At 38.2% G+C, this 12472-nt stretch overlaps 1 protein-coding gene across 1 annotated transcript in view; it reads left to right on the forward strand.

Moving 5' to 3' along the window:
• The window catches only part of LOC127865874 (RNA polymerase I-specific transcription initiation factor RRN3-like), a 45880-nt gene that overhangs the window by 25530 nt on the left and 7878 nt on the right, over nt 1-12472 (forward strand). The window contains exons 8-13 of the mRNA XM_052405903.1: nt 1634-1727; nt 5231-5361; nt 5677-5807; nt 7716-7888; nt 8367-8475; nt 10844-10972. Coding sequence (XP_052261863.1) covers nt 1634-1727; nt 5231-5361; nt 5677-5807; nt 7716-7888; nt 8367-8475; nt 10844-10972 — 767 coding nt within the window. The remainder of the gene's footprint in view (nt 1-1633; nt 1728-5230; nt 5362-5676; nt 5808-7715; nt 7889-8366; nt 8476-10843; nt 10973-12472) is intronic.

Raw genomic sequence — 12472 nt, forward strand, 5'->3', positions numbered from 1 at the left:
TGCTGGTACACTTGTTTTCTTGTGGGCCCTGTTGGTACACTTGTATCCTGTGGACCCTGCTAGTACACTTGTTTCCTGCGGACCCTGCTAGTACACTTGTTTCCTGTGGGCCCTGCTATTACACTTCTTTCCTTGTGGGCCCTACTGGTACACTTGTTTCCTGTGGACCCTGCTAGTACACTTGTTTCCTGTGGACCCTGCTAGTACACTTGTTTCCTGTGGACCCTGCTAGTACACTTGTTTCCTGTGGACCCTGCTTGTACAGATGTTTCCTGTGGACCCTGCTAGTACACTTGTTTCCTGTGGACCCTTCTAGAACACTTGTTTCCTGTGGGCCCTGCTGGTACACTTGTTTCCTATGGACCCTGCTTTTACACTTGTTTCCTGTGGACCCTGCTAGTACACTTGTTTCCTGTGGGCCCTGCTGGTACACTTGTTTCCTGTGGACCCTGCTAGAACACTTGTTTCCTGTGGACCCTGCTATAACACTTGTTTTCTTGTGGGCCCTGCTGGTACACTTGTTTTCTTGTGGGCCCTGTTGGTACACTTGTTTATTGTGGACCCTGCTAGTACACTTGTTTCCTATGGACCCTGCTAGTACACTTGTTTCCTGTGGACCCTGCTAGTACACTTGTTTCCTGTGGGCCCTGCTGGTACACTTGTTTCCTGTGGACCCTGCTTGTTCACTTGTTTCCTGTGGGCCCTGCTGGTACACTTGTTTCCTGTGGACCCTGCTAGCACACTTGTTTCCTGTGGACCATGCTAGAATACTTTGTTTCCTGTGGACCCTGCTGGTACACTTGTTTCATGTGGGCCCTGCTGGTACAATTGTTTCTTGGGACCCTGCTAGTACACATGTTTCCTGTGGACCCTGCTGGTACACTTGTTTCACATAGGCCCTGCTAGTACACTTGTTTCCTGTGAGCCCTACTGGTACACTTGTTTCCTGTGAGCCCTACTAGTACACTTGTTTCCTGTGGGCACTGCTAGTACACTTGTTTCCTGTAGGCACTGCTAGGACACTTGTTTCCTGTAGGCACTGCTAGTACACTTGTTTCATGTAGGCACTGCTAGTACACTTGTTTCCTGTAGGCACTGCTAGTACACTTGTTTCCTGTAGGCACTGCTAGTACACTTGTTTCCTGTAGGCCCTGCTAGTACACTTGTTTCCTGTGGGCCCTTCTGGTAAACTTGTTTCCTGTGGACCCTGCTAGTTCACTTGTTTCCTGTGGGCCCTGCTGGTACACTTGTTTCCTGTGGACCCTGCTTGTACACTTGTTTCCTATGGACCCTGCTAGTACACTTGTTTCCTGTGGACCCTGACGGTACACTTGTTTCCTGTGGACCCTGCTAGAACACTTGTTTCCTGTGGACCCTGCCATAACACTTGTTTTCTTGAGGGCCCTGCTGGTACACTTGTTTTCTTGTGGGCCCTGTTGGTACACTTGTTTCCTGTGGACCCTGCTAGTACACTGTTTTCCTATGGACCCTGCTAGTACACTTGTTTCCTGTGGACCCTGCTAGTACACTTGTTTCCTGTGGGCCCTGCTAGTACACTTGTTTCCTGTGGACCCTGCTAGTACACTTGTTTCCTGTGGGCCCTGCTGGTACACTTGTTTTCCTCTGTTTGCAGGAGGAGCTGGGATCCTGCCAGGAGGCTGCAGACAAGCTGGATGTCATGATGGTGCTGCTGTTTGAGTATGTTAAGAGTGTCTGCTTTAAGAACGGTTAGTACAATTACGTCCAGTTTGGCTCACTTGTTTAACTGTGCTGTACAAAGTTAAGAAGTATCAGATCTTGCATTCCAGTACAATTACTTGTTATCTGTATCACAAAACATTTTAGCTCAACTCAGCTTTAAGTACTGATTGTGACATGTTTTGGTGGATGATACCTAGTGTCCATTGTAATGTGTCATCTATTGTCAGTCGTCAACAATGTTGTCAAACAACATCTCCTAAACCACTTGGTAGATCTACGTGAAACTTAACAGCAACAATTCTTGGTTTCAAAGTTATTCAAATAATTGCTGTTGGCCTCTTGTTAGTCTCCATGGTGAAAAACAGATATGTTAAATGTTAACTACAAAAAGCTTTTTTCTTATAACGTCAAGGCTTGAATTTGTGATATTTTGAATTTAACGTGGTGGTCATCATGAACATTTTGCTCAAATCATTATTCGTGGGTAAATAATTGACATTACCCTAAGGGACAGGCAATTTAAGGATACTTTTATTGCAAAAACACTTTTAAAATATCTTTTTCTAAAGGAACAATTCCCAGTTGAGTAATATTTGATATATAGCATCTTATCTAGGTCCACTCCAAAATTCCTGTATTCCTGGGTTAAAATTGGTTCCCCCCCAAAGGGGTTGCTGGTTTTCCTCATATGTTTATGTGTTTTAGCTCTACTGGTTTCTGTCGTCCGTACGTGAGTGCGTTATATTTTTTCTTGTTTACGCGATAAAGTCCACAGTTTTCATCCGATTCTTTTAAAACTTGTTCAGTGTCTTTATATTAATGAGGACTCGAACCCTTTTGAAAATAGGTTACATCACAGTAAAAAGTCCAGAATTATCTCCCCTTGAATTTGAGAAAAAAAAATTCAATTTTTAGCTCTACTGGCCTAAGGCCTGAAGAGCTTATGTCATGTCGTGGTTTCCGTCGTGCGTGCGTGCTTGCGTTAGACTTTTTCTTGTTTACCCGATAAAGTCCACAGTTTTCATCCGATTCTTTTCATTGAAAATGGATAACATCAGAGTAAAAAGTCCAGAATTATCTCCCCTTGCATTTGAGAAAATTGTGAAATAAGATTTGTTTACGCAATAAAGTCCACAAGTTTTCATCCAATCATTTCCCAACTTGCACAGTGTCTTTATCTGAATGATGAGTCAAACCCTATTGAAAATAAGCAATATCGGAGTTATAAGTCCATAATTATCTCCCCTTGAATTTGAGAAAAAAATGAAAATTCAGTTTTTTTATGTGATAAAGTCCATAATTTTCATCCAATTCTTGGCAAACTTGCACTGTGTCTTTGTATCAATGAGGACTCAAACCCTTTTTATGCCCCCCTTCAAAAAAGAGGGGTTATATTGTTTTGCACATGTCGGTCGGTCCGTCCACCAGATGGTTTCTGGATGATAACTCAAGATCGCTTAAGCCTAGGATCATGATACTTCATAGGTACATTGATCATGACTGGCAGATGACCCCTATTGATTTTCAGGTAACTAGGTCAAAGGTCAAGGTCACAGTGACTCGAAATAGTAAAATGGTTTCCGGATGATAACTCAAGAAGGCTTAGGCCTAGGATCATGAAACTTCACAGGTACATTGATCATAACTTGCAGATGACCCCTATTGATTTTCAGGTAACTAGGTCAAAGGTCAAGGTCACATTGACTCGAAACAGTAAAATGGTTTCCGGATGATAACTCAAGAGTGCTTACGCCTAAGATCATGAAACTTCATAGGTACATTGATCATGACTGGCAGATGATCCCTATTGATTTTCAGGTCACTCGGTCAAAGGTCAAGGTCACAGTTACTTGAAACAATAAAATAGTCTCCAGATGATAACTCAAGAATGCTTACGCCTGGGATCATGAAACTTCATAGGAACATTGATCATGACTGGATGATGACCCCTATTGATTTTCAGGTCACTAGGTCAAAGGTCAATTCACAGTTACTCGAAACAGTAAAATGGTTTCAGGATGATAACTCAAGAATGCTTATGCCTAGGATCATGAAATTTCATAGGTACACTGATAATGACTGGCAGATGACCCCTATTGTTTTTAAGGTCACTAGGTCAAAGGTCAAGGTCACAGTTACACAAAACAGTAAAAAGGTTTCCGGATGATAACTCAAGAATGCTTACGCCTAGGATCATTTAACTTCATAGGTACAATACTACATTGATCATGACTGGCAGATGACCCCTATTAATTTTCAGGTCACTTGGTCAAATGTCAAGGTCACAGTGACTTGAAACAGTAAAAATGGTTTCCTGATGATAAACCAAGAAAAATTAGGCCTAGGATCATGAAACTTCATAGGTACATTCATCATGACTAGCAGATGACCCCTATTGATTTTCAGGTCACAAGGTCAAAGGTCAAGGTCACAGTGACAAAAACATATTCACTCAATGGCTCCCACTACAACTGACAACCCATATGGGAGGCATGCATGTTTTATAAACAGCCCTTGTTTAAAAAGAGCAATATCGAAGCAATAAGTCCAGAATTACTTCCCCTTGAATATGAGAACATTTTGAAATCCCGCTTGTTTACGCAATTAATTCTACAGTTTTCATCCAATTATTTTCAAATTTGCACAGTATCTTTAAATCAATGAGAACTTGAACCCTATTGAATATGAGCAGTATTGGAGAAATAAGTACACAATAATCTCCCCTTTAATTTGAGAAAATTTTGCTTGTTTGCGCGATTAAGTACACAGTTTCCATCTTATTCTTTTCAAACTTGCACAGTGTTTATACCAGTAGAGCGATTCATGCCCTCATGGGCCTCTTGTTTTATGTGATAAAGTCCATAACTTTCATCCAATTCTTGGCAAACTTGCACAGTGTCTTCGTATCAATGAGGACTCAAACCCTTTTTTAAAAAGAGCAATATTGAAGCAATAAGTCCAGAATGACTTCCCCTTGAATATGTGAAAATTTTGAAATCCCGCATGTTTACGCAATTAATTCCACAGTTTTCATCCAATTATTTCCAAATTTGCACAGTATCTTTATATCAATGAGGACTTGAACCCTATTGAATATGAGCAGTATTGGAGAAATAAGTACTCAATAATTTCCCCTTGAATTTGAGAACATTCTCCTTGTTTTCGCGATTAAGTACACAGTTTCCATCTTATTCTTTCCAAACTTGCACAGTGTTTATAGCAGTAGAGCGATTCAGGCCCTCATGATGGGCCTCTTGTTTTTTATAATTTCGCTTAGAAATGGAAAGGCTCAGCAATTTAGTATTTTTGCATTTATCATGGCACATTACCATCTGTATTCAGATCTTGAGGCTGGTGTCAACATTGGCTTTGTGTTAGTGCTATTTCTGCTATGTAAGTAATCCTGTTTGATTGATCAAAATCATGAAACACAATGTGTGAACTCCCATTAAAAAAGTCATTAAATGAGTGAGCAATGTATACTAAGGAAACAGCTGAGCAACATCCATTGGTATATAACTGCTTGCAGAAGAACTGCAATGGGAGGCGACCAAGCAGTTCTATCGGGAGATGCTGTACCTGTTTGAAAGGATCATCCTGCCCACCTACGCCTGCTCTCACGTACAGTTCCTCATGTTCTATCTGACCAGTCTCAGATCTGTAAGTGGAAAAAAGCCATTGAAAATCTGGAGTTTTCAATTAGCAAGTCATTTGATATCTATGAACTATGTATTTAGACTTCAATCAAGCATCCCAACTTAAGTTGTCATAACTCATGCTGACGATATAATTATAGTATTCTATATGTCAGATGTTAATTCGAAGAATGTCATTAATATTGCTTTGAATCAAAGATTTTGTGATTCCTTTTGATTGATTAGTTGGGTTCCACTACTGAAGTTATCCTTAACTGGGTGTGTTAGCTATGAGATAGGTTCCACTATTGAGGTTATCCTTTACTGGTTGTGTTCACAGGAAATCTGTGATGGTTACCTTGACTACCTCTGGAAGCTGGTGCAGGATCCCAACATGCCAGCAGTGCACAGACAGACGGCAGTGACGTACATGGGCAGTCTGCTGGCCCGCGGCACGTTTGTGGGAATCAGGTATGGAACTTCAGGAACGTTTAATTATGCTCCCAGCATCTTCTGATGCTGAATGGCATAAAATGATTGCAGTGTCTGTTTATTCGCTATTTAGTCTGTCTGCCAGCTGTTCAATGATTGCAGTGGCTGTTCATTCGCTATTTAGTCTGCCTGCCAGCTGTTCTTACAAGATTAACCTAAACCCTTCCCACTCAGAAGCAAAGTGAAGGTGGCTATGTGCAAACAGCATAAATCAGAACAGCGTGCGAGTAACTGGCAGTCTGACTTGCAGTCATTTCAGGTTTTATGCTGTTTGCTGCTCATCAGTATCTAAGGGTTGGAACTGAAACCTTTAAAACTTGAATCTAGAAAAGCCTTTAATAAAATTTAACTTTTTGAGGTTACTTCAAATGCCTAAAAATACATATCTAAGTGATAAAGAGTTAAACAAATTATAACATTAATAATGTGTGTTAAAAAGTTTTTATACTTGTGTGAGAGAGTATGTAATCTATGAAATAGCAACACACCCACATCATTGACCTTGTTTTGAGCTTCTTATTGACCATCTTGTGTATAAAGTCTGCTTTAGCAGATAAATTCTTCATTAAAACAAAAATCACACATTTTTTTGTACCATCAATACCACATGCTACAAAGCTGTGATACTTACTTTAATTTTATATAGGAACATATCACCCTTATCTCTTTATGACTTTGAGACTGACATACTTTTGGACTTTGACTCAGAAGGTTTTAATTCTTGGTTAATCCAAAATAATCTGTTACGTCTATCATTAATAATGCTACCTACACTCAATTTTTACTTGCAATCACGATGTCTTTGAACACCATAAACACACCCAAATCACCTGACCACATCACCGGACCACATTGGACCACTACTTTCACCTACTTTTGGACAATTTGGACTAATTCAGGATGGCAATCTACCTGGTTATTTCAAAAAGATGATTAACATCAATACAACTTGCTCTCATGCTTTTACAGTTCTATTCAACATTCAATATATTATCAATACTGACCAGGTTTCTTTTGATGCATCGCCTTCTATTGAGTGCAGCATCTTGTTATAACTTTGATTCACATTTAAATTTTATATTGTACGATGTATGGGACTTGTAAAGCAGTTAAGTGTTTTTTATTGCCTGTGTTCACAGATGTTAATTTATATGTCAGCTGGAATAATTATTTCCATTTATAAATATGAGCACGTTTTTTATTCAACCAATATTCAATTAACTTGAAAGTTAGATTATTGCAATGCGTACAAACTATTTTCTGAAAATCAGTTGAAAACAAAAGTAAATTTTTGTGACAAATCCATCTGTATCTGTCAGTACTCAATTTGTTTGATATTAAAAATTATTTTTGACACGGTTTTAAGCCTCTGGTGGTAAAATATACAGAATACCGCAAAATCTTTGGACTTGATTTGGAACATAAAATACAAAAGCAGTCGCATTTTAATTCACTATGATGCATTAATCGATAACTTTAAGCGATCCCAATCATAAAAACACCTTATTGCCTAATAAAATTAATAATTTGCCAATAAATTGCTGATCCGGTGTCAATAACAATACTGAAGCCCTCGAGTACTAGAATTGGTTTGTTAATCGGGGGCGATAAAGGGATAAGCAATGGTAAATTTAAGCCAGACGGAGCTTGAATAGCGAATTTTATTGTGTAGTCATAGAACGTGCATTGTTTTTGACAAATGTCGGGACAAATTGTCTCATATCCGAACATCGGGACAAACACCCCAAAAGCAGGACTGTCCCTTCAAGATTGGCACGTCTGGCATGTATGCAAATAACACAACTATAAATGTAACATAATAAGATTTTGTCTGACAAAGAAATGCATGGTTTTGCTGCCCCAATTAATTGCCTTTCTGTCACACAGGACGGTGATGCGGACTATCGACCTGATGATGAACTGGGCACATGCGTACACGCTCACATGTCTCGAGACTGTCATGGCAGACCTAGTGCATCATGCGGCATTTTACTCTGTTTGTCAGGCCGTCTTCTATGTGTTTGCTTTCAGACAAAAAGAATTGTTTGAAACTAAAAAAGGTAAATACTTATCAATAACATTTAATTTGAAAATATTTTTATCTTATCCTTTACTTTGCTTCCCATGTTCATATAATACAACCATTGCAAAAATTATTCTTAACATGTTGACAATAAAATTATAAGCATTTTAAATGGCTTGTTGACTAATCACCTATTTGTCTGAAAAAAACAACAACATTGTCAATGCCAAATTATGTCATTTCGGTAGACACATTTTATAGGATTTTCTCCTAAAATGGGAAAAGAAAACACCTTTAAAATCATGTAATTAATAATGCTTACTGAAAAATTTCAAAACTTGTCAAATGAAATATTAGATGAAATGACAACCAGATATATCGATCTATATATCTATATATCTGTCAAACTATTGAAACACTTTAAGGATAGTTTGTTTGTCCAATTAATATAACTACACAATGTATTGCGGATTTTGTGTGTGCAAATGGTTCTTATCAGAAAATGTTGCTTTCAGGGCTGAAATGGGCAGAGAATTTGCAGATTCAACATCTTGTCCACAGCCGACTCAACCCTTTGAAAATATGTCTGCCATTGGTTGTGAAAACATTTTCTGCCATTTGCAGGTATTTTGTAAAGCCTAACAATCAGGGTATCAAGCAATAGGATATACTGTTTGTAGCAGATGTAATTAAACATTAATGATCACAGGCTTTAAAAAAGTACTAGTAATGGATTTTGATGAATGAAATAAATTTAAGACATAACTGAAGTAAGGTTATTATCTAGTATGCATACAAATTAAGGATTAAGATAAAAGAGAACTTAATGTTTTATTTTTAGCTCACCTGAGCACAATGTGCTCATGGTGAGCTTTTGTGATTGCATTTCGTCCTTTGTCCGTCATGCCTTGTCAACATTTGCATTCTTAACACTCTGGAGGCCACATTTATTGTCCAATCTTTATGAAACTTGGTCGGAAAATTTGCCCCCCTATGATATCTCGGACAAGTTCAAAAATGGTTTTTGTTCGTTTAAAAACATGGCCACCATTTGTCCCAATGATATCTTGGACAAGTTTGAAATTGGTTCGGTTTGTTAAAAAACATGGCTTCCAGGGGGCGGGGTATTTTTCCAAATATGGCTATAGTTAATCCTTGTTAAAAATCTGGAAGTTCCATTTTTTTCCAATCTTCATGAAACTTTGTCAGAACATTTGTTTTAATGATATCTTGGATGAGTTTGAAAATGGTTACAGTCTTTTTAAAAATATTGCCACCAGGTGGTGGGGCATTTTTATACACCCGTTTTAAAAACTTGGCTGCGGGTGGGCGGCGTCCACAGCAGTGTCCGCTCTCTAATTCAAATAGTTTTCATCGGATCTTCACCAAACTTGGTCAAAAGTTTTATCTAGACAATATCTAGGTAAAGTTCGAATATGGGTTATGCCGGGTCAAAATCTAGGTCACAGGGCCACTTAGTGCATTTCAAGCATTAAGCATGGTGTCAGCTCTCTAATTGAAGTAGTTTTTATCCGATCTTCACCAAACTTGGTCAGTAGTTGTATCTGGACAATATCAAGGTCAAGTTTGAATATGGGTCATGCCGGGTCAAAAACTAGGTCACGGTGTCACTTAGTGCATTTCAAGCATTTAGCATGGTGTCCGCTCTGTAATAGAAGTAGTTTTCATCCGATAATCACCATACTTGGTCAGAAGTTGTATCTAGACAATATCTAGGTCAAGTTCGAATATGGGTCATGCAGGGTCAAAACTAGGTCACAGGGTCACTTAGTGCATTTCAAGCATTAAGCATGGTGTCTGCTCTCTAATTGAATTAGTTTTCATCCGATCTTCATCAAATTTGGTCAGAAGTTGTGTCTAGACAATATCTAGGTCAATTTCAAATATGGGTTATTCCGGGTCAAAAACTAGATCACGAGGTCACTTAGTGCATTTCAAGCATTAAGCATGGTGTCCGCACTCTAACTATCCCCCGCCATAGGCGGAGGGATATTGTTTTGGCGTTGTCTGTCCGTCCGTCCGTCTTTCTGTCCGTCCGGAGCCATATCTTGGAAGTGCTTTGGCGGATTTCATTGAAACTTGGTATGAGTATATATATGGATAAGAGGATGCACGCCAAATGGCATTGTACTCCATCTGTTAATAATGGAGTTATGGCCCTTTGTATCTTGAAAAAATGCTTTTTTGAGTTTCAAATATAACACTTTTGTGTCCAGAAGTATATTGGCGGGGATATCAATTCAACGAATTTGCTTGTTGAAGTAGTTTTCATCTGATCTTCACCAAATTTGGTCAGAAGTTGTGTCTAGATGATATGTAGGTCAAGTTCAAATATGTGTCATGTTAAAGTTATCAAGTTGTCCAAAACCTTCAAACGGGCGTATCTTGTGACAGTTTGGCACTCTTGTTCCTTATATAGCTATTGTAAAACCTTGTTAACTCTCTAGAAGTCGCATTTATGGTCCAATTTAAATGAAACATGGCCAGAACATTTCTTCTTATAATAGCTCGGCTGAGTAAAGAAATGGTCATGATTCATCTAAAAAAAAAAAATATGGCTGCCTGGAGGCGAGCATTTTTTCTTATATTGATAAAGTAAAACTCTGTTAACACTCCAGAAGTCTCAATTTTAGTCCAATCTTCATGAAACTTGTTCAGAACATTTGCTCTAATGATATCCGGGCTGAGTTTAAAAATGGTTCCGGTCTGTTGAAAAACATTGTCCCCTGTTGCCTGCAGGCTGGGCATTATTCCTTATATGGCTATAGAAAAACGGTTTCAGAAACATCTCAAAACATGCTGAGGGCAATCCATTTTCCTAAAGTCTCAGGTGACTGACTGTGGGCCTCTGGCCCTCTTGTTTACTTTTGAATCATGTGAAAATTTTATTGCAAAACAAACACATGATAAAATAAATATTGTTCAAACATGTTTATTTCTGACCAACAAGCCCTCTGTTTGTATGTGCCAGGCAACATCAGCTAGCATTTTGTGATAACATCATTCAGAGGAATGCACGCTCCTACATCCCAGTGGTGAGTGATGGCACACAGAAGATCCTGGAGGCGTATTTTCCCTTCGATCCATATCTGCTGGACAGGTGAGGGCGAGTATTTGATTAACTGGTTCTCGAGTATGAAAAGAGGTACTACACCTTGCTCCCTGCCCCCCCCTCTCCTTCTTCCACTCTAGGATGGCCGTTTAAAAAAAACAAAACATTTATATCTTAAGTTAAATATATGTTTGCATGTTTTAGTGATAAATCAATAGACTATGCTGAAAATCAGTAAGAACAAGCAATGGAGAAATAAAAACTGAATTGTAATTTGTTCGAACATTTCAAGAGACTGGCTTCCCAACACTTTTTTAAAGATACATTTTTTACCATAAGTGACCCTGGGCCCGTATTCACCAACCAATTCTTAGACTTAAGAATAAATAATAGACTTCGAACCAAGAAAAATGTATTCAGTGTTTGAATATATACAGGCCTCCACTGGTGATTATGTCATTAACAAAATGTTCTATATGAAGAATAATATAGATAGAGATGTTTACTGCAGAGTTTGACTCAAAATTAAAGAAATTCTTGAAAATTCTAATTTAAAGAATTTTCTTTATTCTTAGACTTAAGTCTAAGAATTGTTTGGTGAATACAGGCCCTGGAGTTTATCCTGCTCAAAAGTTTTTTATTATACAGCAGGGATTAGAAAGTAATTTATCTATATTGATCAGTTTACCACAGAATTCATAGACAGTGCTTTGCAAAATATTGCCTGGAATTACATAACAAATGTATTCACGGAAATGTGGCAAGTATTGCTTTTTAAACAAACAAGTAATTTAATTTAATATTTAGCTACCCCTGTACACCATTAGCATGCAGTATATTAGAATTTTAAAGAGAGAAATATGCAGCTAAATTTAATAAAGTTTATTTTTCATTTTTTAGCTCTACTGGCCGAAGGCCTGAAGAGCTTATGTCATGGTGTGGTTTCCATCGTGCGTGCGTGTGTGCGTTAGACTTTTTCTTGTTTACGTGATAAAGTCCACAGTTTTCATTCGATCCTTTTCAAACTTGTTCAGTGTCTTTATATTAATGAGGACTCGAAGCCTATTGAAAATGGGTTACATCAGAGTAAAAAGTTCAGAATTATCTCCCCTCGAATTTGAGAAAACTGTGAAATAAGGCTTGTTTACGCAATTTAGTCCACAGTTTTCATCCAATCAATTCCCAACTTGCACAGTGTCTTTATCTGAATGATGAGTCAAACCATATTGAAAATGAGCAATATCAGAGTTATAAGTCCAGAATTATCTCCCCTTGAAATTGAGAAAAAAATGAAAATCTTTAACATTTTGCCATAACTTTTGCAATATTGAAGATAGCAACTTCATATTTGGCATGCATGTGTATCTCATGGAGCTGCACATTTTGAGTGGTGATAGGTCAAGGTCATCCTTCAAGGTCAAAGGTCAAAAAAATAAATCAAAGCAGCGCATAAGGGGACGTAGTGTTTCCGACAAACACATTTCTTGTTTATTTACATATGAAGTTCTATCCTTTTGAAACTTCAACGGATGTTTTATATCATCAAGG

This window comes from Dreissena polymorpha, chromosome 2 (genome assembly GCF_020536995.1).
Source record: "Dreissena polymorpha isolate Duluth1 chromosome 2, UMN_Dpol_1.0, whole genome shotgun sequence".
NCBI classification, from domain to species: domain Eukaryota; kingdom Metazoa; phylum Mollusca; class Bivalvia; order Myida; family Dreissenidae; genus Dreissena; species Dreissena polymorpha.